We start from the raw sequence: 27965 nt of genomic DNA, 5'->3' as shown, positions 1-27965 counted from the left end.
GAGGATTTTCCCTTTACTGGGGAGATGTGATACAGAAGGAAAATAATGTAAATACTAACATTGTCCAATTTGCACTCATTGATTGGAACCTAATTGCAGTCAACTAAAAGTGTGTTTTCTTTATTCAAGTCACATTCTGCAGTTTAATAGCAAGATAATAAACGACGTAATATGTGCGCCTGGGTAATTTAGCCCATTCTGTGTTGCGTTGTATATATGTAATATATATATATATATTATATATATATATATATATAATATATATATATTACATATATATAAGTTATGTAAGTTTTTGTGAACTCGTGAGAGGATTGTTTAATACGCTAATATTCAAATATTGAATAAAAGCCTATAATTGGGATATGGCTACATTCATATTACGGAGCTTTTAAAATGAGGTTGCGTGGGTTTTGATTCCATGTATGAATTCAGTGACTTGACTGAACTTGCTCCTGGCTCCACCCTCCGTTAGTCAGCCAGTCTGTTGCCTTTAACCGACCAGCATCTCAGGGAGAAGAAGGGGGGAAAAAAAGGAGTTTTCCCCGGCTCTTATCTGGAGGAAGAAAAGCAGCCACACAGCCGTCGCAACTTCGACCTTAAACTCTCAACGGCAACTTCCTTTTCGGAGAGAAAAATATCCTATAAAGACAGGTTTCCTCTGTGTTTTCCGCCTTGGATTAAGTTCTGCATGGAAACAAATGATATTTGAGAGGAGCGGAGAGAGGAGGTGGGTGTCGGGTACGAGCCCGTGTGTTTCTCTGCTTGTTGTTTTATGCACGGCTCTCTGATACAAGCCTGTTTGATTTTGACAAAAGTGGGAAAAAAAATAGTCCCAATTGTTGCTGCCGCTGCGTGATCTAAATCTGTAAATATCTGGGATTTTTAAAAGACCTAATCCCGGGGGGGAGAAAAAAAAAAAGAAGAAAACTTCTTGATACAACAAAAACACAAATAATAATTGTACTACAATTATGGCGTTAAAGGCCAAAGTGTTGTACGACTTCCACTCTGAAAACCCAGGGGAGATCTCCATAACAGAGAATGAGCTGGTGACTCTGTTCAGCGAGGAGGAGCTGGATGGCTGGCTGGAGGGGGAGAACAACAGGGGGGAGACTGGCCTCTTCCCTGCCTCCTATGTGGAGATCCTCAGGGACCACATCACCTCCAACGCCAACAACAACGGCCTGTCCTCACCCAAAATCAAAGCCCTGACGCCCACCCACACCTCCTGCGCGCCCTCGGACACCCAGTCTCAGAGAGGACTCGGGGCTGGCAGCGGCGGTAGCGGTGGAGGCAGCTTCCACACCAGCCAGGGCAGCGATGACGACTGGGACGACGACTGGGACGACAGCTCTCCGGCGGCCGACGCATCTCAGGGTCTCGGCAGATCGCCCCCCTTGTACCCGGTGACCACCTCCTTGCCCGGGCGGCGCGAGAGCACCCAGCAGCAGCATCAGCAGGCCAAGAGCTCGGCAACAGTGGGGAGGAACCTCAACAGGTTCTCCACCTTTGTCAAGTCCGGCGGGGAGGCCTTCCTGCTCGGGGAGGCCTCTGCTTTCGTGAAGGATGGGGATAGGATCTGCGTGGTGATGGGGAAGCACGGACCGGAGTGGCAGGAGGACCAGTATCCGTTCACGTGCACCATCGACGACCCCACCAAGCAGACCAAGTTCAAAGGCATGAAGAGCTACATGTCCTACGGCCTGACCCCGACGCACACCAACATACAGGTCAACCGCAGGTACAGGCTGGCTTCCTGCTTCTCTCGCTCCTCCTCTTCCCTCTCTGGGGGTTTCCAAACTTATTTCTTCCACCGGATCCCCCAGCCCCCCATACACTTAAAAATAAATGTTTCTTTGTGGCTTTTCCTGTGGCCACAGTTCTTGCCACAAAATTGCAAAAACAGCGTAGACTGTGGCCTTTTGCCCTCTGGAGTCCTCAGGAATCTCCTCTTTCCTTTCTGAGATTCCCTCTGCACCTTTTACATTGTTTCCCTGTCAGTAGGTCTGTCATTACGAGCCAACACTCTTACATTTCAGTTTCCACATGGTACTGACTCCTGCCGGTTGGCAAAAAAAAGTCCTTACAGTTGCTCTTCTGGCATCCTTCCTTCTTTTTCACTCCTTCTGACTACATTTTCCTGCCGTCGACCTCACTTCCGTATCGCTCTCGCTCCCTATTGACCAAACCTTCTCCCTCCCTTCTCATCCACTCGAAATATCCCCATGCATACATCCTCCCACCTGTCTGTCGTCTTCCATCCTCCCCGCAGGTACAAGCACTTTGACTGGCTGTACGCTCGGCTTGTGGAGCGTTTCCCGGTCATCTCAGTCCCCCACCTGCCAGAGAAGCAGGCCACAGGCCGCTTCGAGGAGGACTTCATCTCCAAGCGGAGGAAGGGACTGATCTGGTGGATGAACCACATGACCAGCCACCCGGTGCTGGCGCGCTGCGACGTTTTCCAGCATTTCCTGACGTGCGGGGCGGATGAGAAGGCCTGGAAACAAGGCAAGAGGAAGGCAGAGAGGGACCAGCTGGTTGGGTCCAATTTCTTCCTGACGATCAGGTAGGAGGCCGGGTTACGAGCTGCTCTTTGTTTTCATTACAAGCTCATAAAAAGCATCGAGCACTCGACAGGAAAGCCTGTGATTTGTTTGACGTTTAAATAAACTGATGGCAGGCCTTTGCAGTCCGAGAACAAGGGGCTTCATTAACCATTTTCCAACAGCATTCCACAATCATACGAAATCCATTGTTGAAGGGGCGTAGAGACCCAATATCTACACCAATAAGAGCAGGAAATAGACCACAATGCAATGCTGCTACAACACAGATCCTGACCTTCTTTACTTGATAAACTACCGCTCCACTGAATGTATCAAGTTACAGCCCAGTCCCTGGAGATAACAGGAACTGTTGGGGAAATTTATAACATAATATGTTTGTTCATAGTGTGTCAATGAGATAGGAATCCATTTTTAGGTGCTGGGATAGGTGCTGTTATCAGTTCTCCTTGTGTTAACTCGGCTGTAACGATAAGCTTTTATCTTCAGGGGGTGCCTGATAGTGAAGATAAGATAAGTAGAACATATGAATAATAAATAAAGATGATGTAATGCTTCAATAAAAGCAGAATGAAACTACAAGGTCTAAAAATGGCCGTGACTTGTCCCGCTTGTCTTCAGCACGCCTGCTGTCCCGCTGGACCTCCAGGAAGTCGAGAGCAAAATCGAGGGCTTCAAGACCTTCACCAAGAGGATGGACGAGAACATCGTGGTCGTGAACACCACTATCAACGAGTTCGCTCGCAAGCAGATGACCGGGTTCAAGAAGGAGTACCAGAAAGTCGGACAGTCCTTCGCACTCCTCGGGCAGGCGTTCGAGCTGGACCAGCAGGCCTACTCGGCGGGCCTGAACGGAGCCATCGCCTACACTGGCGAGGCCTATGAGGCGATGGGAGAGTATTTCGCTGAGCAGCCACGCCACGACCTGGCTCCCATTTCCGACCTGCTGGACCTCTACAGGGGACACCTGGCCAATTTCCCCGACATCATCCACGTGCAGAAGGGTGAGAACGTGTTTGTGTGTGTTCATGTGAACACAATGAGCTCATTTGCATACAAGTCATTTAAATTGAAAGTGTGGGCCTTTCCTTTTTCTATCGTAGAGTCTGAGCACTTTAACACACCTACGTTGCCACTCGGTCTTTTTAAGTGGAATGTAAATGCCAAACATGTCTGGGGGGGAAAAAAGGAAATTGTGCAGAAGTATGTGAAAGGGGTTACTGACAAAAAATGCCTCCTAACATACTTGCAATAAATTAAACAGATGCATGGCTTAGCTCACTTCTCTTTACAGGGAGGTCAGAGGTCAGGTCTTAGCTTGAAATGGAGCTGGTGGGGACTGAGTGGTCAGGACTCTCGCTCATGGATGCCTCTGCAGGGCGGAGAGTTTCAATCCAGGGAGGATTCATTACAGCACGAGGCCTCTCGCTCTCAGCTTCCATGCAACCGGCTGTATAATCTCGTCTGAAACAAAATACTCAGAGATTTGTTTACTTTTACTTGGATGGCAAAATAATTTATAAGGTTTTCCAAAAGCAATCCAGCCTGCAGCCTGCCCATGTATTAATCATGTCAATACAAAGGCAGATAACACACAAGAGACCTGGATTCTGACTGTTTCAACATCTGTTTTCATTTACTGAATCGTCTATCTGGGTTGAAAACTGAAACCCGTAGCCGGTCCATTGTAACACTCTGGTACTGTGAGAGCCTGTACTCGCTCGCAGGAAAACACATAACAACACACACACACACACGCACACACACTCACACACACACGTGTACAAAGGACTCGCAGAGGAGTTAGCTTGTTAGTTCCCCGCAGGTTGGGAGGAGGGAGCTGCTACTGGCACGCAAAGTCCTGACGTCTGCCAAACGTAGAGGCACTGTTTCTATAGTCCGCAGAGCTCTGTTCTCCTGACACAATCACAGCTCCAACTATGGAAACACAGTCTGAATCCCAAAAGTCCCTGTGACTGACAGCAGTTCACCCACTTTGTGATTGACAAGAAACACATTGTTTCATGTCCCACAAAGAGCGTCTAACTTCCAACAACGTTGAACGCTTCCCTCACTTCCACTGCACTGCAAGACGCCCTTCCTATTATGACTTTTGCGTACTAAACTCAAGTTTAAATTGACTTCTTGGCTTTAGTAATATGTGAAATAAATATTATTTTGTGTCTCTGTGGAGCATGATCTGCTGACTTGGCGACTTTCTCACTCCATTTAGTGACTTTCCGAGCTAGTGCTAAGAGCAGGCAACACTGGGTTGAATCATTTTTTTTTAAATCTAGCATGCTCATACTTGTTTCTCCAACATTACCTACCCAAGCTTTAACCAAAGACATATGAAGGGGAACTCGTGGTAATGTCACAGGATATGACATCATCATTCATGCCTTCGTAGAACCGCACTGTCATCCTTCTTGGGTACCACCGTGCTTTTCACTTCTGGAAACCGTAACTAGCAGTGCCTGCAGTAAAACAAGTCTAATTTATGGTAAGAAGAGGAACAGAAGTATTTCTTTCTGTTTTATTTATTTATTTATTTTTAAATGCAAGGTTGTGAGCTATAGACAGGGAGTCATTGACTCAGAGTCTGGCCTGTCCTTTTACCTCTCATGCACTCTGAGTAATCCACCAGTGCTGACGTTTTGTCTGCCCAGCGACACTCGTGAACACATTGCAAAGTCTGCACTTCTGCCATAGTTGTGAAATAACTACCTTCAACAAAAGAGGGCTGGTTTGGTCAAAGTTTCCACAACAGTCAATTTGGTGAATGATCCTCATTGAGAGAAAAATGTTTGCACTAGCGCAAAGATTTAGCTTTTTTCCCTTTTTTTTTCCAACCAAATAAAACGTTTGACTTCATTCTTTTTTACAAAAAAAACAAACACAAAGAAAACCTGACTGTAGGTTTCACATTTCACATAAACTTTAATTTTCTTCATTCCACTAATATCTATCTATGTCATACAGCGCTGAACATTTCTGCAGCAACAACCGCAGAACAAAAGCACAAAAACAGCTGCCGGGCTCTTAAGGCGGACGGCTTTGTCGACCTAAATGCGCCCATACAGTATCGTCCGACGTCGCCGGTTCTGTCTGTGAGGTCCAAAAGGATACATCTGATTTAAATGAGCGCAGAGATTTTTGGGCCTCTTGTCCTGTGTTGCCCTGGGACTGCAGGAATGCAAAATGGAGCAGTCTCAGGATTAGTTTCCCCTCCTCCTCTTTTCTTCTCCCTATTTTCCTCCTTCATCCCAGTGAATACAGCGAGTTAACGAGGAGGAGGCAGAAGAAGAAGAAGAAGAGGGGGTGTGTGTGTGTATGTGAGTGTGTCTGTGCGAGAGGTTGGAGGGGGGGGCAGATAGTTTAGTTACAGAGCTGAACAAGTTTCCCACCAGCCAACAGCACAAGAGTTCAGATTACAGCTCCGTAATCGCCTTAGTAGCGATGAGAGCAAAGTCCAAGTTAATTTCAGTTTCGTTAGCGCACTTGAGCAGGTATGGTGTGTGATTTTTGGCGTACGAGACAGAGAGAGATCTGGAAAGAGAAGGCAACGAGGTCAGGAATGAGAGCCGTGCCGGCCTACAATCTAGCTCATAATTTCCTCCACATGCTGCCGTGTGAGAGCCTTACTCTTGAGTTCCTCTTCATCCTTTTCTGTCATGGATCCAAACTCGGCTGCTTCCCCTTTTCACACTAAACTATACATTCTGAGTCACGACTGGGCGTTGGGTAACTTCAAGGATCCTGGAAAAAGTGTGCAATAACCAGCTTCTTCCTGTAGTATGAAGAAAATGTTGTGTGAGGAATGTGCCTGCCTTTCTTCCTTACAGTCTTTTTTTTAAATAGATGTGCTAGCTTTGTCCTGATGTTACATCCTGGCTAGCTGCCATCCCATTAGCTTCTCTCACTCAATGTAATAGAGGGTTAAAAAGTGAAACATGTTCCCTCCATTTACTGAACATATTCTAAGATACAGATCAGTATTGAGTACAACACTTGTGAATAGAGTGTTATCCCTTTATGACCTCCATAAAGTAAAACAAAAGGCTTTCCAACTTCTTTGCTGTATGATCTCTGCTGTCAAACAGATTATCTTAATTAATTGCATGGATTTACTTTTAGCTCCAGCTTTTAGTTTGGCTCTATGCTTTGTACACCTGCCATACCTTCTCAGTCGTCTCCCTCTCCTTTCCCTCCACCACCTTTTTTTTTTTTTTTCTCTCCCAGGTGCGCTGACCAAGGTCAAAGACTGTCCAAAGCAGGAGGGTGAGCTCCACGACCGCTGCAACATCATCTCCTGCGCCACGCTTGCAGAGATCCAGCACTTCCACCGCACGCGTGTACGGGACTTCCGCTCCCAGATGCAGCACCACCTCCGTGAGCAGATTGTCTTCTTCCAGAAGATCACTGCCAAGCTGGAGGACGCGCTTCAAAAATATGACGATGACCAGTAGGGAGAGATGGGGAGGGAACAGAGGAGTTGGACTTCAAAGAGGGGGGGGGGGACTAAGCTTGAAGAGAAGACCAGACAGGGATGATTGATGTGCTTTTCCTCCTACATTAATGGAGAACATCTTACGGCCCTTTTAAGAAAGATGCATTTCTGATGTGGTGAATCCTGGGCCTGGTACAAGCATTAGAAGAAATATACCACTCTTTTTTAACAAACATAGGCCACTGGATTGTGGAAAGACAACTTCTTGGATTAATCTTGACGGCCTTGGTGAATGTACCAGTAACAGGGATTTTTGCTGATGCTCCAGGCACATCTTGCAACTCAGCGGGGCCGCGAGAGATATTAAAAACAGCTGCTCTCAATGTGACGGGGCTGCCTCTCAATTCCCGGTTTCAGGGTCACGTGATCTGTCCACGCCTCTATATTCTGCCTCACCACTTCATGGAAACCTTCTGTTCTGGAACACATAGTAAACCAACAGAAACACAGGCACGAAACTCCCCGAATCACTTCAACGGGATGTTTTAATGATTGAAAGACGGGACTTTCGTGAATTTAACTTTTTCCGTTTTCTCTATATGCGTCTGTTTTTACTTGAATGACCTGTTCAGTATTGTTTTGATGGGCCATGACAGTACGTAAGTATTTGTTTGTGGATATGGAAAGAGGACACGTGGGTGTAATCTCCAATGATGAATGAGTTTAGTAGTTGGATTTCATTGCAGCTTGAAATTTGGCCTACTTCTGATGTCTAACATCCGTCACAACTCGGAAGCTGTCACTTCTTTGCTATATTATAATTTGAATATTTGTGTTGTTAGTTCATGTCTTGCCGGACTTAAAACCATAACTGATCTTCGACCGATTTAAAATGTATTTGACAGACTATCTTCTTGTTTTGGGAAGTAGCTCCACAGTTCTGTTTCTTTGGGTTCCTGCAGTAGTTTAGTTATTAAAACCCCCAAGTCCACTTCTGTCTTTCTGCTCTCCCTCAATCAGGGGAGCTCAGAGGTCAGGCTCAGGGTACAGAAACTTCAACATGAAGGATGCTTCCTGGCAATACATCTTTGAATCCAGATCTTCCAGTTTAAAGCCACCACGTGTAGGCTTTTTCTGTGATTCTAGCATATTTCAAATTATTTCAAAGGGTATTGTCTTTTTTATTGTTAAAAAAAAGAAGTTTTAAGACAATCTTATTGCAAGTCCATGTGTTCCCTTTCCCCATTTTGTGTTTTGTGGTACTACCACTTGAGCACGCCAAAGTAGGACATTTTCATATTCTACATAGTAACTTTAATAACAGTTACTCTTCTAAGAATGCTAACCTGCGACTCTAAATCATTCTTGTCAAACCTAGTTACCAAAATAAGCACACAGTACTGTTTGTTGTAGGTCCCGAATCGATCACAGAACACTATTTAGACACCGAGAGGGAAGCTTAGGATCTGGTGAAGATAATCAATATAAATTGACCATGCAGTAGATCACTGAGATAACCAAATGAATGCATTACAATGTTTTACTGTATGTAGGGCTGTCAATTATATGCTCACATAGAGTATTTATTGTAAAGGTTGTAGTTCACGTTCCTCCCCTTGGATTTTTTACTTCACATGGTTTATAATAGGATACACCACCAGGTAGGTTGTTAACAGTGTTCTTCACAAGCACGTAATTCACTACAATGAAATTGTTCCTTAACACTGTTAATGTAACAGTATTTCAGTAAATAAATGAAAGTCAAATTTATGTCAATCATATATTTGTAGTCTCACTAGACCCTTTCTGTGTCTTTCAAGTAGTGTTTTCATGAATATGAATGTTTACTTCAGGATATTTATATATATATATATATATATCACCTTTTTTTCCTAAACAAGACACCTGCTCCATCATTTTAGATTAGTTAGTTTGTCTAGTATGAAACAAATCTTCATTCTGTGTGTTTTTAGAGCAAAGAGAAGCTTGTTATCACTATTTTTCCCCTGTGGAGACAGCAGCAGTCAAGCCGCTGATATGTGACACCAGAGTTCACAGACTGCAGGTCAGGTTACTGCAGTTGCAAGGCTCTTCATTATTTAGACCTGCCTCTTTCTCTCCCTGTTTTCATTTTCTTATTTACTGATTTCACTAATGATTTCAAAATCTTGGTTATTCTGAGCCAATACTTTCAATTCATAAAGACATTCAAACGACTACATACACAAAGCAAAAGCTCTCCCACTCTCTAAATGCTGCACCTAATCCATTAAGCTTTAAAAGTATTACGACTTGAGTACCTGTTGGGGTCATTTGAAACATTTAGAAACACAAATTGTGTGGTGGTGCATATATGCGTCAATATACATCTGGAAACGTGTCAAGTACTGACTTACAAACAACAAAAATCATGAAACTCAAAGACTCAAGTGTTGTTCTCCATAGACTGTTGATTGCATGTATGCGTTTGAGATTAACACACAGAAGTCTTTAAGAAATAATTTTTATTAAAAATAAATCTTTCACAGCGCATGGCAAACAGGCTGGCATTAAAAGGGGTCGCGGGTGAAGAACTGAGGAAGCTACCAGTGTCTCTACATCTCACTGTGTATTAATACTGTACGGTTGATCAGAAAAGGTTACATGACATCTCACCGCTGTAAAGAGAGGTGAATGTTATAAAAATATAGTTTGCATGCATGGACTTGGAAGCTTACAGTACTTTTAGTCACGAGCACAAACAGGCAGTATCATCTACCAGCTGACATACAAGGTTTTGAACACATCGACTCTGTACGGTTACAATGTTGTAGGTGAGTGGTGTCAATTACCAGTTATGCTACTAATTATTTTGAGCTAAAATTCCACTACATTAAATCTGTCACAGTAAATGCAATAAAGCTCAGTCTATGTTTCACTCCCTTGTTCAGCCACACTTCAAAAACGTATGCTTTCTTCGTCACAGCTATGAAAGTTACAGTCAGTGTTTTGAGGACTGATCGCGACACAAGTGTATGTTTGCATAAAAGAACCAATGGTGGCCATAATAGTGTCACAACACTGCAGTACAATTACAGCTCCTAGGTGATGTTTTACGGTTTAAATAACATACATTTCAGTACATTGTTACTACAACAAAGATGAGTTCAGTTGAACATTTCCTACAAAGAAAGGAAAAATCTCTTCAACAAATTAACATATTTTTGTCCTCCTTTTTAAAAAAGTTGATGTGCCTTAGATGACTACAGCTGTCCCCTGGATAGTACACATGTGCTATTTATACACCAAAATACACCTCTAAGGCACAGTTTTTTTGGACTTCTTCCATCAAACCCAGTACTGGTTGTCTTTAAGAGTCGGAGTAGGGGACCTAGATCTCAGAGAGGTTTGGAATCCTGCAGTTACCATATCTTTTTCAATACTGTTACCACCTTTAATATTCCCATCATCACCTGCTCCATCAGCTTCAAATGGCCCCCAGAAGGTCATCCCAGGGGCCAGACTCCTCCTTCTGGGACTCAAAGGTACCCTGGGTGAGGTAGGGCAGCTTGCAGGGCCCAGCGGGGTGACCACCACAGAGGGCATAGCCACGCTCCGCTCCGCCTGGCCCAGGTAAGGGCTGTCCTCAGTGGGTAACGTCACTGCAGCGAGCTGCTGGAGGAGCCGCAGCCGGGCCTGTTTCTCCTTGCGGCGGCGGAACACCAGAATCAAAACTACGAGGATTATAATCAGGAACAAACAGGCCAGCAGCGGCAGGATAATGAGGAGAGGGTCGGAGGCGGGGCGAGGGAGGATCTCAACGTGGACCGGGTGTTTGTCAGGAGGGAGTGCTGGAACATGTTTGTCTGAGACAGAAGGAGTGTGGGGCTGTGGGCCATGACTATGACCCCCTCCCGCTCCCTCTGCACGACTCCCTGATCTTCCTCTATGACTTCCGCTGCGTGTGTGGTTCCCCCAGCGGCTGTGAGGCCTCGACTTGTGCTGTGTCCTATTGTGGTTCTTATGTGACAAAATGTGGGGGGGCAAACCCACCCCGTCCCCGCTGAGCGTTGTGGAACCCCCTCGCCCGCCTCCTCTTCCGGTCGTAGTCTTATTGTGTGTCGGAAGTCGGGTTGTCGTTTGTTCGCGACTTGCACCGTCTGTATTCGAACCGCTTGGACCGTGATGCATCTGGTGGTGGGGAAAGATGGTGAAGTGAAGCTCCCCCTTCGCTGGTTGGACGTTTCCAGCCTTCAGCAGGAAGATGAAAGAATCATTGAGAGGCGTGGCGGGGGCGTGGCCTAGAGCCGTATTGAGTGCTGATTTGTTGTCATGCTGCCGGCTGTCGCTGTCGCTGAGAGTCTCCTCAATGGCGACCCGGCCCTGCACCACATCTCTGAACGTAAACGACTTCAGCACCTCTGATGCTCGGTTAGGGTCATAGGTCATCTGCAAACATGCACACACAGACACAGAGTGGACGAGAGAATGAACTGAAATTAGATGATTAGACTGAAAGTGTAACTGAGTTTTTTGCACAGCTTTACCTTGACTAGTTTTCCATGCTTTGGTGGCGACAGAACCTGAAAGACTGGGTCGGCTCGGCTGATTCTGGCCAGCTCGGATGCGTCGATCATGGATTTCCCCAGCTTCACAGCGATCCCACTGGGCACTCTCACTGGCTCCCTCAGGTAGATCAGAGGCCTCACTGTCACCTCCACCGTCTGTGCTGTTAAATTTCCATAGTCAACACCGGGTGACGAGGCTGACACCGAGACTTGGAAGCTGTCCTCTGATTCGCTGAGATCCGTCATGTGATAGACAACGCGTCCTGACTGCACGTCCTCGTGCGGGAAGGTTGCGACTTCCTGGTCGTTAATTGCGATGCGTCCGTGGCGAGGGTGCGTGGTGACCGTGTAGGTGATGTTGACCGGCCTGCGACTGTTGGTTTGAGCTGCAAACTGGTCGGTTGTCAGGACCACGGCGGTCCTGCCTTGAACCAATGACAGGCCAGTGTTGTTCACCATGGAGACAGAGGGCTTTATTACCTCCAAACTAAACAGTTTGTAGAGTGGGCGATGATGACCGTCGGTTACGTTGAAGTAGAAAACACCTGTTGAGGGCTCTCCCTGACAGAGGGAACACAGGAAGGAAGGATTAAAAGAAAACTAACCTATGATTTAGGGTCAGGGTTAACCGAATTTAAAACCCCTGATTTAGGATGATTTGCTGCCATCAGATGCTATTGTACAATTCTAATCGCATACAAATTACACACATATTCAAAAAAAAAAGAATGAAAGTCTCCTTCAGCAGACTGACTCTTCACCTGCTGTATAAAGTGCAGCCGGCCGTGGTTGACGTCGTACTGGGTGAAGGAGGTCACCGGCTCCAGTCTCTCCCCCAGCGTCAGGTAGCCGTTGTTGGGCTTACTGATCACAAGGTAGTGCAGCTCCTCTGGAGGGGTGTCATGGTCCTCAACCTGGACATGTAGATTGACAGGATTGTATTTCACAAGACTCTAAAAGTAAACACTCATGTTGAAGTACTGTTGCTGCTTGTCTAATCTAATCTTAAAAGGCGTGCATAGAAAACCCATCCTTTGTCCTGAAAATGATAATTTCCTGGGGAAGAAATGTACTTAATATCAGCATCCCTGTTGTTATGTGACTTAATGACTTTAGAGGAACACTGTGGATGTTTAATATTATAATTGCTATTAAGACGTATAGGCTTCTACAATTAAGATGCATTGGTGGGGATATTGGCACTTTGCTTTTTTTAAATTTTGTTCCCAATGATCGATAAATAATTGTGAAAATAATAAAGCATTTTGAACCATAAATATGCAGCCCTAACCACAGCCAAACCTGCTCTCTCAACACTTGGCTCACATGCAGATTGTCCGGTCCAAGTACGACTCTCTCTCCGACAACGACCTTCATACTCGGGGCGCTGCTCCTGATGAGCGGCGGCTGGTCGTTGACCGGTGTCACCGTGATGTTGAACGTCTCCGTCACCGCCAGCCTGTCCTTGTCACGGCGATGAGAAACCACGTCTGATGACGAAAGGGAGGACGATGAGGCTGAATAGAGAGGTGAAAAGGAAGCAGGGGAGGAAGAGGACGAGGAGGAGGAAGAAGCAGATGAGGTAGAGGATGAGGAGGAATAGGAGAAGAGATCCAAAGGAGCCACCCAGGCCCGGAAAGTAAAGCTGTCGCTCGTCGTCTCTGAGTCATCATGGACATATGTGATGCCGAACTTGTTTAGGGTGACTTGAGAGAAATCAGGTTTGTTCCTGGGAAAAGAAAAAAAAACATTTCAATTGCAAGGTTGCCGAGTAGTATTTGGTAAATGGTTTTGTTGAAGTCAGCAGTGAATTGTCAACACATTAAAATACAAAGAAAAAAAAATCTATTGAGGCACGAAGAACAGAAGAAAGCACCTGGTGAAGTTATGTCCTTGTATAGACAGAGCCCCGTGGCGTGGCAGGGAAATCAGGCGGTACAGGATGTGGTGGTCTTTCCGGTGCGGCTCAGGGACTTTCCCAAGGAGATTGGAGGCATCGAGTTTAGACCTGTCAATCCTCACCCTGCCTCCCTCGGCCACCACAGCACCTGAATGACACATACGAACACCTCACTTGGTCCACTTGAACTTATATTCTTCATGGTACGAATATATATCAAATAAGAAATAGAGATTTTTGCACACACTCATTTGCACTGTACCTGCGTTGCTCAGCAGTCTGGTCTTGTGTCGAGGGCTGTCGTGATGTCCGTGGGCCTGATAGGAGATTAAGATGGTGAAGGTGTGTGGAGGAAGGAAAGCAGGAGGAGAGGACACGGTGAAAGAGAAAGCGTCTGCAGCCGACCATCCCACTGACTGTGGCCTGTTCTGGTCATACAAAATGACCCCATCTTTCACCTGAGAGATGAAGACATGACAAATCACAAAGAGCATCCTTTTATTTGAGAAGTAAACAAAAACTTTCCCTTTTGTTGCGAAGACACATGCGTCCCCTACCATGCTTTGTGTGAACGTGGAAATGTTTCTTGTAGAGTTGTCGGGCATACGTCGGACCAGGCTGCCAAGTTTAGGAGGATCAGTTACTGCAAACACCACCGAGGGGTTTCGTCTGATGTCGCTGACATCGTTGGTTACGGCCTGAAGCTCCTGCTCAGAGATCGGTGTCACAGAGCCTTTAAAGGTTGGAAAAGATACAGCGAGAGTGATGAGAAGCTCACAACAACAGAGAAGAGGCCATGAAGGATCCTGGTTAAATCTATTATCAGTAGACATCGCCATGCTTTAAATTCAAAAAGCCACAAAAAGGGCAGGAGCAAGTTTTGTTGGATATTGTAAAAATTAAATCAACTACAGTATTAAATGTCCCATACTATCAGAATAACAGCTTCACTTCTGTAACCTTGACCAGAGACTACTGATAAGTGAGTATGTTTACAGGTTAGAACCACTATCAGCCTGGCACCGACTGTGCGCAGAGGTATTGTGATCTCTTTGTGTAGGCAGCAACATAATGTTTAGACTAGTGATGCCACACAGTGCCATTGTTATATAACTACACTGAAATGAGGCCACAAACTATTAAACATTTTAATTTAAAAAAAACGGTCCAAATACCTAGATCTAGAAGTGATAGATTGACAGGCTGAGTTCAAGTTTACACTTTATTTTAGAAAGTTTATACATCAAAATCACATTTACTGTACTTAAGCAGGAAAAGGCCGACATACGCTTTGCTTCTACCGCCAGTCACTATTCTTTAGCTGACTGGGTACGAATCCAGAATGGCGAACCAGGTTTTTAGTTTTGTAAAACCATACCTGGGTAGACCTCCATGGGATGATTTCTCTGCAGGGTGAGGACCAGAGAGTGGGCAGTTGTGCTGAAGATCTGTCGAGGGGCGAAGTTCACGCCGTCGTTCACCTGGAAGTGAAAGCCACCCGATAAAGCACCTACACAAGAAAAAAGTCAAAATCAGGAAAAAAGAGGGGTTATTAGTTTGTATATTCAATTCTCATCTGTTCTCTCATCTTTAAATATTTTTGTTTCTTTTTCTGAAAACCTATAAATATGGTCCCATATCGTGCGGTTCGTACTCACCACTGTGCACGAACATCAATTGTCCAGTTTGTATGTGATGTTGGGTGAAGTTCAGGATTTGTCTGGAGAGGGCCCTCTTAAGGGCCAGGTGGCCGTTGCTTGGTGGTGTGACGATGAACTCCAGTCCTTTAGGCTCAGGAGTGTCCGAGTCCTCAGCACTGAGATCATCTGTGGTGATTTCTGTCACTGAACCCACCCACACCTGAGGAAAAGAGAGGAAAGATGGAAGGAAAGGACGGAAAGTTTAGCTATCAAATTCTCTAATTATGTACATTTCCTTATTTTGATCAAAAACATAGAAGTAATCCTATAAATAAAGGTGATGCAGTCAGACTCATTTTAACAATCACTTGTCGTATGGGTGTAAATCGTCACTCCCCACCTTCAGACCCTTGTTGGTTGTAACAACCGGCGTCTCATCATCCACAGGTGTGACCTTGATGTGAGCAGTGCAGGGCAGGCTGTGCTTCCTGATTTCCGTCTGATTGGCCACAAGGGTGAAGTTGTCTCTCAGTGTGTCGCTGCCATCATGGATATAGGAGATGTACTCATGTTCCACCTGGAAAGAGAAGCCATTGTTGTAACTCCCAATGCGGCTGATGTTAGAAATGCAGGAACAGAGCAACAAAACAGAGCATTTGACAAAAGCAGAGTGTTTTGAAAATATTTGTATCTTTAGACGCGAGAGAAAGTGCTGCTATGCGAAATGAACACACCTTCATTGGATCACACCTAAACAGTCTTTTAAGCAAAAATCGTCCTTATTACCCCCAATTTACAAACCAAACCAAACTTTCCAAAAATGTGTGTGTGTGTGCTCAGTCAAACCTCAGTGTGAGTGAAAGCAGTGATGGGCATCCCCGGGATCCGGCTGTGCTCCAAGTGTCCGTGTCGCGGTGGAACGATGATCTGGTACAGGAAGTTCATCCCTGAGAAGTGATGATTGGCCACCACGATGATGTCAGTGGTCAGTGGCAGGGACGACCCCTCATCAAGGGTCAAGTCAGACACCTGCAGAACAGATGATACTACTGACTGACTGGTCGAAGAAGTTCCTCCTTCGTGTAAAATGTTTGTTAAGAGCATCTAGACACACATTCTGTACCTGAAGAGGGAGCAGGATAGGGATGATGTCAATCTCTAGCCTGATATGTCCGACCCTTGTGACCCCGTTGGTTGCCTCCAACAGGATAGAGTCGTTGGTGTGTCCTGCAGCCTGCTGGTTGTAGACGATCAATCCCTGGTTGAGATCTTCCTGGGTGAAGGAATGTGTTGGCTGCTCTTTGATGCCCTGCATGGAGGCACGAAACAGACAAACTTATCAAGTGCTGTTTCTGTGCAAAATCTCTGAAACTTTAAAGGTGCAGTGTGCAACTGTCTGTCAGCTTTAAACCTACAGGTGGCTGTATTTGATGGAGGTGCAGCTGTTCTCCGTTGTTGATCTGGTGCTTGTCGTTGGGGGGCAACCGTTGTAGAAAGCCCAGGGCGGGAGGACTTTGGACGGTAAAAACTATCTCTGAGGGCTTGCTGTCCTCATGAACCACCTGTTCAAACAGAACAGAACATATTTACTTATAAATATTACAATGAACTTCTGATATCAACAGACCATTTTTCATCTGTTGTCTAGATGATGTCACTGGATTGTATTAAAGTCCAGATGAAAACATTTGACTCAGGAATCTGACCGTGATTGCTTTGAAGGGTGAACTTGGAAAATAAATGACTCGGAAAGCATCTGTCGATATTTTCTCAGGTACAGACAATAGACCTTGATATATCCTAGATGCAAGTAATGTATCTTGCAATATATGAAACAAATACAGGCTGGTAACCAAGTAATGAATGAGTCATAATTATGGTTACTAGCTTACCTCTAAGTGGTCCTTGCTTATGGAGACGTACTGTCCCTCCGCCACCACCACTAGATGGTTATTTATGACCGATGGCGGCCTCTGGTGGCTCTCCAGGCAGATTGTTACCGTCACTCCAATGTCCAGATGTATCTCCCTCCTCCCTCTATCCAGCCGCCTCTCTGTGCTCTTCTCCCTGGCTCTTGCCGTCACATTGAACCCATCCGACAACTCATGGCTGCCGTCATGGTGATACGCCAGGCGCCCCGCCACCAAATCTCGCTGGGTGAATATTGAAATTGCATCTGTTGCTGTTACACGATCTCCATCTTTAAAGAAGAGCACGCCGTGTTTAGGTGGAAGGAAGACCACAAATGTCACTTCCTGTGGGTCTCGGATGTCAAGGTTGCTGAAGATGCTGAGGTTGGCAGAGGTCAAGGTTATGATCCCACCTCGCTGGACCATGAGGCCCGTGTTGTTCTCGACCTGAAGGTAGGGATCCTGCGCCATCACCTGCATCAGCCAGTTACACAACAGAAAGAGAAATAAATGATCAGCAGCAGCTAACCTCATTAGGCTTATTATCTTCACACTAATAAAGGCATCAGGATTTGTAATTACAAGCAAACAATTTGTAAACGCTTTAATTAACGCTATAGCACAACATTTAAACTTCTAATAAATAACAAATCAACAGTGAAATTGACCAACATCACTGTAAAATATGAATAAATAAAACCATGAATACATCATGTGTGAAGACATTATAATCACCTCCAGCATTGTTGAAACATAATGTTTCCCATCTGATACGAAAAGCACAAAACGCCCAAAACTCACTCCTCTGTGGACAAACAGCACTTTTTTCTGCGAGGAGAGAAAAGAAAAGGAGGTGACGAGGGAAAAGGAAAACGCATCAGCAGGCTTTATAAAAAAAAACCTGAAGAAACACCAGTATTACAAGTTTAGTACAAGTTAAGTACTTAGTATCTAGCGGTCAAAGGCAGCTGGATTTTCTGTTTTTTAAAGTGATTTTTGGATCCTCAAACAGCATCTGAAACCCCCTCCCTCTACACCTTTCTAACACTGGAAATGGGGAGCTGCGTCATTACATTTTCGCAAACTTCCAAAAATGATAATCCGAAAGCATTCATGCAGCAATTGTCCAAATGTGAAGAGAGACGAATCTATTTTATTTTGTGTACAACCAAGTGCAACACATGAATACCTTAGAGCACAGACTGTCCTAAAGTATGCGCCCCTATCCCTCATTTGCATGAGTGCACGAAATTTCCTGTCGCCTGACTCACAGGATGTAGAATTTGCGTATAAACCTTCCATTGGTCGCCTATTTCAGATGGAATTCTCCACCCCTTCCCCTATCTGCTCATTTCTCCTCTATATCTATTGAGAAATTGCAAGACTTTCAACCTATTTTGAGATCAGTCGGACATTGAAGACCACATGAAGGTTGTTGACATCATGACACAGAAACATCTGAAGACTAACCCTTGAATTGTTAATTCTAAATGTTCTACCTTCTGGATGAACAAGAACCTTCACAGATAATTGTGCTAACCTGCTCCAGGTCCCGTTGTGTGAACTCGTACAGCTTGTGGCTGGTATCACTGGCTAGCACCAAGTCTCCCATGGGAATCCCCCTCCGCGTGTACACCAACCAATTGTCCTCAAAGTCAGAGTCGTCATCCCGGTAACGAAGGTCATTCAGCGTCACCAACCTCTGCCCATCGCGGGCTACATGGAAAACTTTATCGACAGCCCTGACAGGTCTCTCATCGTTGACAAGCTGCACAGAGATATTGAAGGTGTGTTCAGCTGTGTTCCTATCCTCCTTCCTGCGTTTGTTCGGTTTGTAAACCATAATTTGGAAAGTGAAGGAATCCTGCTTGGTCTCGCTGTCATCGTGAACGTACACGATCCTCTCCCCAATGATATCCTGATTTGTAAACGTCACAATGTTATCGTTAATGGAAGTCGAGTTGGAAAGGTTGATCCTCCTTAACTGCCCGTGCCCGGGGCTCACCGTAACGCTGTAGTGGACATCCCGGTTACTTGCTGTGTGAGTGAAGAGGATGTCTTTGTTGATGACTCTACTTCCTCCCTCCAGGGTTGAAAGGCCTCTGTTTACAATGGTGACGGCGGTCAACTCGGCATTGATGTTGATTCTGAAGTCGTAAGCTGTTGAGTTGGCGTGTGTTGAGAACACCTGAAAGCTGAACGTGTCTCTCGTGTCATCCTGAAGCATGTTGAGCAGATCGTACTTCATCAAGCCATCTGTGATGTTCTTTTGGCTGAAGGTTGACTTCCTCCGTAGAGCTTTGTTGTCGAGGAATAGCCGCCCTTTCTTTGGTAATGTTAGAAGCCTGAAGTAGAGGTCGCTCTCATTGACTTTAACACCCTTAGAGATTACATGAAGGTCCTCGGGAGTGACAGCTGTAGACTGAACACCGTCGACCTCCATCTTGCTTCGTGTGATCTTGAAGTGGATCCAGCGCACCACGATGGGGAAAACAACCTCCTCAGTAGCCCGGGAGCCGATGCTGATTTTACATTTGAAGTAATCAGTGATGTTGCTCGGAGTCTGAACGCCATAGTAAGTGCTGAGGTATCGGATCTGTTCTTTTTCTAGAAGCTTCTGAGAGAAGGAAGTTGTCGGTTTCCAGTCGCCATTTGAGTGCAACCGCTGGAGCTCACCATATTGTGGCAACTCTGCAACGTCATAGCGGATTTCCACTGTTGGATCATTCACATTAACTTTTACAGCAAGCTGAGTGGTTGTGATGATGGAAGCCCCGCCTTGGTTCACCTCCAGTCCGGTATTATTCATCAGTTTGTGTTCGAGTGGCACCGCCATGATCCTCAAAACCACTGTGTTGCTCGACTGTGCAAAGGATTAGGGAACAGGGAAACACCAGATGTTATGATACCAAAGAGGAGGAGATGAAGGAGGAGGAAACAAGGGAGGAGAGGAAGCAACAGGAGATGAGCAGAATGAACAGATTGGATGAACAGGAGCAGAAGGTTAATCAGTAATCGACTGTTGTACCATGGAAACATAAAATGTGTGTGTGTGCAATAAAACAATTAAGTTAACAACAGCTGTGCTTTCAGCTACACGCTAACGTTAGCATGCTACATGCTTATAATGATAATGCCAATATATTGATGTCCACCACGTTAGTTAGCTTGCTAATATTAGCTAAGTAGCAATAAACACAAAGCATAGCAAAATCTTATGGAAATGTTATTAGTTTTGTTGATTACAATTAATTCTGAGGAGTGTGTGAATGTTCCAAATTTCCTGGCAATCCATCCAATAATGCAAGAACAGGCAGCGACTGTGGCTAAGTGGATAGCAGGGCCGACCTTCAATCAGAGGATCGGCAGTTCGATCCCCAGCTCCACTAGTCGCATGTCGATGTGTCCTTGAGCAAGACACTTAACCCCAAAATGTAGAAATGTGATATAATCTGAATTTTTTGGATAAAAGAGTCTGCTAAATGACTGTAATGTAATCTTACTTGTTTCTACAGCTGTCCAGAACAGACAAAACACTGGCTCTAGGGGCATTTTCGCTGCGGCCCCAACTCTATGTATGGGGCTATTGCCTTTTCGGCAAGATAATACATTATTTACCTTCAGCCCGTCGCTGACCCTGAGTGCCAGCCGGGCGGTAGGGACCCCAGTGTGGATAAAGCAGATCTTACCCTCCTCCAGATCGTTCAGTGAGAACAAGTTAATGGCCCTGGAAGATAGACGCAATCCTGTTAACTTCCATGTCCTGATTCCTAACTCTGAATCCTGATTTAAAACATTAACACATCTAGTAGCTGCTTGCATGACTTTTGGCTACGTGGCCACATGCAACAAGGTATACAAGTGGATAGACTGAATGTGGAATGTGACAAGCCCATATCAAAATCTAGCAACCACAGATGTGCAGGGTCAGTTAGTTTCTGGATATGTAGCAGCAGATTCAACTAGCAGTTACAGAGAGCCACACTCTACAATTAGCTTTTGTTCCACCAGCAGGCATTTCACGGTTTATTTATTTTTGCATTGAATATTTTGTTCCATTTTATCAACATCAGCCACTTATCCAATACACCTCCATGGTGGGTTGTGTGATTATTTGTAAAGCCACAGTACAAACCTGCCGGAGTATTCCTGGTGCTCGAGGTGTCCAACCTCAGTTTTGAGGTTACCCAGGGAGCTGAACACCAGCTCTGCAGGACTGCTGTCAGAGTCCCACACCCTCAGCACATCCGTTGTCAGCTGGGGACATAGTGGCTGTATTCATTTTCATTTTATACTTAGCGAACATCCACGGAAAGATGATGATAAAACTGAAATGTATTAAATACAACAATGACAAAATCTTAACTAATAAACTTCTTTCAAGAACTGCTCTCACAACCCATAGGGCGCTAAGTTGTTTGACGAGCATCTCATAGACTCAGAGACACATCCGGCTGTGCTTTAACGACTTAAAGAAACTGAGTTTATCTAACTGTGGACAGTTGGTAGAATGGGAGTGGTTTTCTGTTATAAATAAATTATAATAAAATGATCTTAGATAGAAATATCTTAGACCGAACGATCTAAAAGAAATTTGAATTAAAGCCAATATAAAGGTGCTTCACAATAAATTAAATTAAATCTTATGTTAAAATGATGTTAGTTAAACTGATGGTGTATCGTGGAAGCTGAACACCATCACTTTTTATGAATATGTCAGAGTTTATGATTCATAATTGAGATATTAATAATTGTTACATATTTTGATATTAATTAATTATTATGTACTACATCTGCTATAACCCTACCCTTAACCCACTTACACTCTGCTGGACCTACCTGTCGTTTGGACTTCTCCAACAGTGTGAAAAGGTTTCCCTCCGGCAGGCTGAGCACAGGTGCATCATTAACAGGACTGATGCTGATATCGAACCGATGCAGGCGGTTACCCTTCAGAAATACAGGAAGCGCCTTCTTCTTGCTGGAGAATACCGAAAACATGAAGAAGTCATGCTGGTCCTCTGAACCACCGTGAACGTATATCACACGGCCCTGCCACAAGTCCAGCATACTGAAAGTACGGTCGACCTCTCCTGCTCCTAGTGTGACAGTCCTCTCCTGGCCTTCCCCCAGCATCCCATCAGGGTCAGGACTGAGGTCCAGCCGGAGCTGGCCGTGGACAGGCTGCCCCTCAATGCGGAACATCAGTTGTGACGGATGAATGCCCAATTTCCGAAAATCCAGATTCACCTAAAAGGGAGAGCAAATAGGAACTGACTTGGGGTTATTATGTGAAAACGACATAACTCCATGTTATTCTTACTGACAATGATGTATAAGAAACATGTCAGCATAACTAAAAGTGAAAACTAAAAGTCGTACCCTCATGTGTTTGGGCTCCAGTGGTGCGCGGCCTCCCTCCAAAACTTCAAGCTTTCTCAGCAACAAAAAGTTGCCGTTCTTCTTATTGTTGGCAACTGGTTGTGCCTTTGTAACATCAAACTCGGGACGATCTGTTGGACTCGAGATGGTCACCATACCTGGAACTTGCCTTGTCTTACAGCCTACAGTGATGTCCTTGGTGACGGCAGCATGAGGTAGGCCTGTTCTTTGAGTGTTCACCCTAATTCCTCGGAGGCAGCCTTTAAAGGAGCCTCCCCGCCCAGCCGGTTGCCCCCCAGGCACAGCAGACAACAACCCAGCTCGCCTTGCATCTCCCCGTGCTTCTTCGTCCAGCCCTCCCAGGAAGAGAGGCCCTTTGAGCTGGATGACCTGGAGCTCCAGACTCAGGGTGGCCTTAACCAACTCCTCCCCCACCTTCAGCTGGATGCTGTTGGGCAGCAGGTGCAGCTGGATGGGGTACCACGTGTGGTTGCTGTGAACATACATTAGAGAACGCAGCTCAGTCTTGCTGCCCTCTGCATTTCCTACGGTTGCCACCAGGTTACCATCTCTGAGCTCTATGGCAAGAAATCCTCCCTGGTTGCCAGAGCTATAGAGAACCATGCCATCTTCTTCTCTTGATGAGGGGTGCAATTCACATTCAAACAGCCCCTCCTGTGGCACTTCCCACGGTGGAAGAGAGATAAAAGCTTTAGAGCTGAAAAAGCTAACGGAATCTTCTTCCGTTGCCGAAAACTGCGGACTACAGCCCAGAGATACCTCGTGGACGCTCTTGTACCCAGAATAAGGCCTTAGGCTTGACAACAGGTTATATTCATTGAACACAACTTCATCTACACAGCCTCGAAACCCAGCGGAGATGTTGAGAAGGAACGAGTGGTTCAGTCCGGCTGTCCCGCCAACAAAAAGCCCGTCCTCGACACTGAGCTCCAGGTCTGGTCCTGGCATACGGAGGCTGGAATGAGAGTTTCGGTCCACGGTCATGTTGACATTATGGTGGTCGTGGGTCAGCTCCATGGAGTGCCACGCCAGGTCGCTGAGATGGATGCCCTTTTCTGAGCGTAGCGAACGCTCACCTGAGCCCAGGTCCAGACGGACCTGAGGGATGAAGGGGGAGTAGACAAAGAGTGAGCAAAGGAAGAATAAAAGGTGATAACCAAGACCAATGAAATGTCTTTCTATTTATTTTCTTTGCCAAAAAAAATACAAACTTGAATTAGTAAGAGAGAGCAAAACATAAAAGCAAGCATAACATGATGATGAGATCTTCAATTTGCACAATTCAAAACAGAATCAAGGGACTCGTTAACTGTGTTGCATTATTCCACACAAAAGTACCCAAACTCTTTTATGAGTTGCTCCCTTGCAGTGTACTTGGGAGTTTTTCTCTCTTAACGTTGGTCATGAAGGAACTTGTTCTGAAAGTGCCAGGGGGATATTTTTTTTTCTCTCTGCGAGCAATCCAACACCGAGCTGTGTGTGTTCAGACTTCTCTCTGTCTCTCCTTCGGATAGTTAATGGAAATATATGAGCTAGAATGGCCCAAGGGACACATATTTCCTCTTGTTTTGAAGGTGTGAGGCATTTTTAAGTGAGAGCCACCGAACCAATTTTATTTGGACTCATTTGTACTTATATGACTAAAATCCAAATGGTCTTTCCCCAACCAAACCATACCATTTTTGCTCTTTAAATGGACAATAAACATGTCTTGCTTGTTTGTCACCCATGAATAGATTCCTGTCAGTCGCTTTAGACACGTGCGCTACTGTCCTAACATGTCCTTATGCCTACCTGCAGGCGCCCAGAGAGGAGCTCCAGCAGCAAGAAGTCTCTGCGTCCAGCTGCCAAAAACAGCATGGCCGCCGGACTGGAGGTTCGGAAACGCACATGGAGCAAAGTCTGAATGGACGCCTCCACTGTCCGCAGGTGGATGTATCCATCCCCGTAGAATGACACTACAACAATGAACATGAAGACAGGTAAGAAGTAGAGGTTTTAGCTGTTGCCAGAATAGTCGGCTCATTCAATCTCTTTTATATCTGTATATTAAAAAAAACAAATAATAAAATTAACATTTGGTGACCAAAGGCATTCTCCCAGCAGAGGCTATTCCATTAATCTGTATTGACCAGCTTTCCAATATGGTGTCTGCTCTGCACTTTAAACCTGCTATCCGAATCAATTAATGACAACTAATGCACTCTGGAGCGGGTCATGTTCTGACACCAAAAGAGAGTTCACCGTTGACCCAAATGACGCAGATTGGACATTTAGTAAACATTTCTCAGACAGAACTGCTCTGAAAGCGCGATCACACAGCACACGTAGCTAACTCAAATTGAGAACCCGTGATCCAAATATAAATAAAAATGTGAAAAGGACCACTATTTAAATGAATTAACGACTGTTGATATTACATTAATATTGCATCCTTATGCCAGATATCAGCCAGTTTGAATTTCCAACATTTAGCTAAAAGTCTACAGCCATGCCAGTGGAGTGCAATGCAAACATCAGCATGCTAACATGCTCACAATTACAATACTGGCATGCTGAAGTTTATCAGGTATAATTCCTGGAGTGAAAACAACACAAAGGTCAACCTGATGGTGGTACTCAAGGTCAAAAGTTACGGGGTCTCCAAAATCGTGGAACCCTGAGTTTTTATAGAAATTTGTATGCGATCTATCTAATAGTGGTTGAGATACCAATCAGCCAACCGTCTATTCATTGTCCCTAGTCTAAAGCCCCTGTATAAATTAGATACAACACTTTTTCATTCTAGGGTTTTATAATTGTGTCTATATGTAATTATGACACTGTACTTGTATTAATAGTGAAGCCAGTGAACCCAGGACACATCTATGAATGAAAAAACAATAAAACAGTCTTCATTTCAATCAATTTGACCTACAAAGCAGCTGTTGCAGCTATTGGAGCACTTTGTTAAAATGACAATGATCAATTTGTTGAACACATAGCAAGTAGAGGTCAAACAGAGAGAGACAGAGACAGAGAGAACGAGAGAGAGTGTGTGTGTGTGTGTGTGTGTGTGTGTGTGTGTGTGTGTGTGTGTGTGTGTGTGGTTAGGGATGGCTGACACTCTTAAAACTCTATATGAGACTGAACACCAGATAGAAATTAAAGAAGTATTTCAATGATTCAAATGAAAGCACAGAGAGAGTTTTACACATCAGAGTCAGATAAAAGAGTTTTTTGGCCAGAGGGGGAGAAACAACGAACCGCAACATTTTATGAACAAGTTATTCTCAAAAGCTACTGTGTGCAGCAGTGAAATTACATGGCAGCCAATGATTTACGTTCCCACATCACACACACAAATAACAGCCAGACGGCAACACATGCTAGTCTGTTGCCTGAAGGGAAATTACAACCATTTAACATTATGGCTTATTATTTTATTGCCTTTAAATCCCTCCTGGTAGGGAAATGCACTGCCTGCAAAATAAATAAAAAAGAAACACATTTGGTAGACTGGTCCCTGTCAGAAGCACTCAGTCAGCGGGCCGTCCCAGCATGCCGCTCTGCATAAAGCCTATAAGCCTGCTGTCAGTACAACCCATGCCTGTCCATCTATCTCTAATCTGCCTCTATGATACCAGTGAACATTGGATTATTAGTAATCTTCCTACAGTGACGGACACACCTTGAATGTGAGTGCAGGTCTTTAATGCGCTGTCATGAGCAGATACCACCAGTGGAAAATTTTTAACAACCAAACTCATTTAGTGACATCGGATGTCTAATTACAACCCTGAATTCAGCAGCATATTGCCATATATCTGCAGACAATATTAGACATTATTAGACATTAAGCTGCCAACTCTCACAGACACATTTTAACCTATAATCAATTGCTGTAAAACTGCATTTGTAACGATATTCCTATCATCTCCTGCACCAATTCATTGAAGGTTGATGGCATTAACTTCAGGACAACAACCACAGCTTGTGTGTGAATGTTAAATGTTGACTTTACTGAATGTGCACTAACAACCATTAAAAACTGTAGTTTCATGCATTTGGCGTGCTTCTAGAAAGGGAAACATTTTCACAGCATTATCAGTTATAACAATGCAACAAATCATGCACCAAATGATGTGGAATAATTGTTCTCAGGTAACTTTTGCATGTTACCTTCTGCAGTGCCTTACCTGCATAAACGTGTCCTGTGGAAATCAGCAGGAGCAGAAACAGATCAGCAACAAGACTCCCCATTGTTAGTTAGGCCCCTAAAATCATTTAGTTAAGAGCAACATCTGGCTGCTTGATTGTGCCGTCCATTGTCTTTACTGCACAGCCTCATTTCAACCACTGGCAACTTCCAGACAGCCTCTACTTGCTTTGCTGGCTTTGGCTTACAGTCTTTTAAAAAAAAAAAATGTACCTGTGCCTGCTGGCAAAGCACAGCGAGGTGGAGCTCCACCCTTGGATCCTCCCCGTAGCTGATGCAGTGCTTAGTACCGAGCATGAACACAAGGGGGAGGTGTCACAACATATACAGAGACAGAAGGGAAGAGGAAGAATGAAAAGAAAATAATGTTGGAAAGGGGCTTCATAGAAGGTGCAGCAGATTGTTTGTGTATTTCTGTTCATGGGAGACTGAGACTGGATCACCCCTCTAGCTAGACTATTGAAGACAAAGATGAGACTTATTTTGAAAAATGAGAATGGTATATTTTCAGTTGGCAACCTGTCTCATAGCAAAAAATCCTCCTGATTGGGCCATAACGAGGGAACTGTCAGCCTCTCTGTAATCACTGTTCCTCTAAAACTGAGCTCAGTATACTACTCAAAGTGTAACATAACACTATAGGTCCACTTTTTAGTTCATACATTTCAACTTTAATGTAGTTATTAACTTTATTATGATTTTGGTCCTGAGTTTTCCCTCTGGATAAATAAATAAAATAATCTGACATGGCCCTGTGACGCCCTTCACCCCGGGTGTACCGGGACAATAGATATGTGGATAATGAATAGAAATCTCTGATGCTGCATTGTACTCCGCACCCCTAACGTACAAGGCAGCGTCACATTCACCCTGAATCGCCACCCTATCAGGACATAGAAACACAGAATCAACCCTCTGCAGTGTGGAGACTTTGGAGTTCTTTGCCATTTGCAAAAAGATCTGAAGCATGCCACCGAGTGTAGTAGGAGTATTAAACAATAAGTCAACAAAAGCTGTGATTTAGTGATGATAAAACAGCTAAAGGGGGGTTGTTTAGCTTGACCGTCAGCAACTATTGTGCTTACTTTCCCCGAGCTGTTGTCTCTTGCCAGCGATATTATTTTCGTTGCAGTGCAGCCCTTAACTTGCTGAGTAACCAAGCGACACTTTCAAAAACAATATATAGCGAGCAATTGACAACAAAGCTAGAGAAAAGTGAGCATAAAAGGCTAAAAGTAAAAACATGCAAGCAAGCTAAAGTTATATTGTAAACTTATTATGTCGTTGGATGGAGATAAAAGTCCAGTGGATTGGGCAACAGCAATGACAGGACACATGTTCCCTGGCTGC

At 44.7% G+C, this 27965-nt stretch overlaps 2 protein-coding genes across 2 annotated transcripts; one reads left to right on the top strand and one right to left on the bottom strand.

The window, feature by feature from the left end:
• The first annotated feature begins 492 nt into the window (after nucleotides 1–492).
• Nucleotides 493–8798, top strand: LOC116388265 (sorting nexin-18-like). Its single transcript, XM_031855944.1, has 4 exons — nucleotides 493–1744; nucleotides 2276–2569; nucleotides 3189–3571; nucleotides 6810–8798. The coding sequence occupies exons 1-4, from the start codon at nucleotides 975–977 to the stop codon at nucleotides 7034–7036; spliced, it is 1674 nt and encodes a 557-aa protein (XP_031711804.1). The 5' UTR covers nucleotides 493–974; the 3' UTR covers nucleotides 7037–8798.
• Nucleotides 8799–9529: 731 nt separating this feature from the next.
• Nucleotides 9530–26659, bottom strand: LOC116388229 (chondroitin sulfate proteoglycan 4-like). Its single transcript, XM_031855914.1, has 22 exons — nucleotides 26596–26659; nucleotides 24212–24375; nucleotides 22397–23515; nucleotides 21854–22264; nucleotides 21150–21271; nucleotides 20633–20741; nucleotides 18555–19877; nucleotides 17750–17842; nucleotides 16997–17488; nucleotides 16520–16666; nucleotides 16228–16413; nucleotides 15951–16133; nucleotides 15505–15681; nucleotides 15123–15324; nucleotides 14843–14974; nucleotides 14022–14197; nucleotides 13727–13922; nucleotides 13441–13612; nucleotides 12891–13293; nucleotides 12326–12478; nucleotides 11544–12125; nucleotides 9530–11445 (listed from the first exon to the last, which is right to left on the bottom strand). The coding sequence occupies exons 1-22, from the start codon at nucleotides 26657–26659 to the stop codon at nucleotides 10345–10347; spliced, it is 7707 nt and encodes a 2568-aa protein (XP_031711774.1). The 3' UTR covers nucleotides 9530–10344.
• Nucleotides 26660–27965: the final 1306 nt, after the last annotated feature.

Source organism: Anarrhichthys ocellatus, unplaced genomic scaffold, assembly GCF_004355925.1.
Source record: "Anarrhichthys ocellatus isolate YVR2014 unplaced genomic scaffold, GSC_Weel_1.0 scaffold16, whole genome shotgun sequence".
NCBI lineage: Eukaryota > Metazoa > Chordata > Actinopteri > Perciformes > Anarhichadidae > Anarrhichthys > Anarrhichthys ocellatus.
This window is presented reverse-complemented; position numbering and strand designations above follow the sequence as displayed.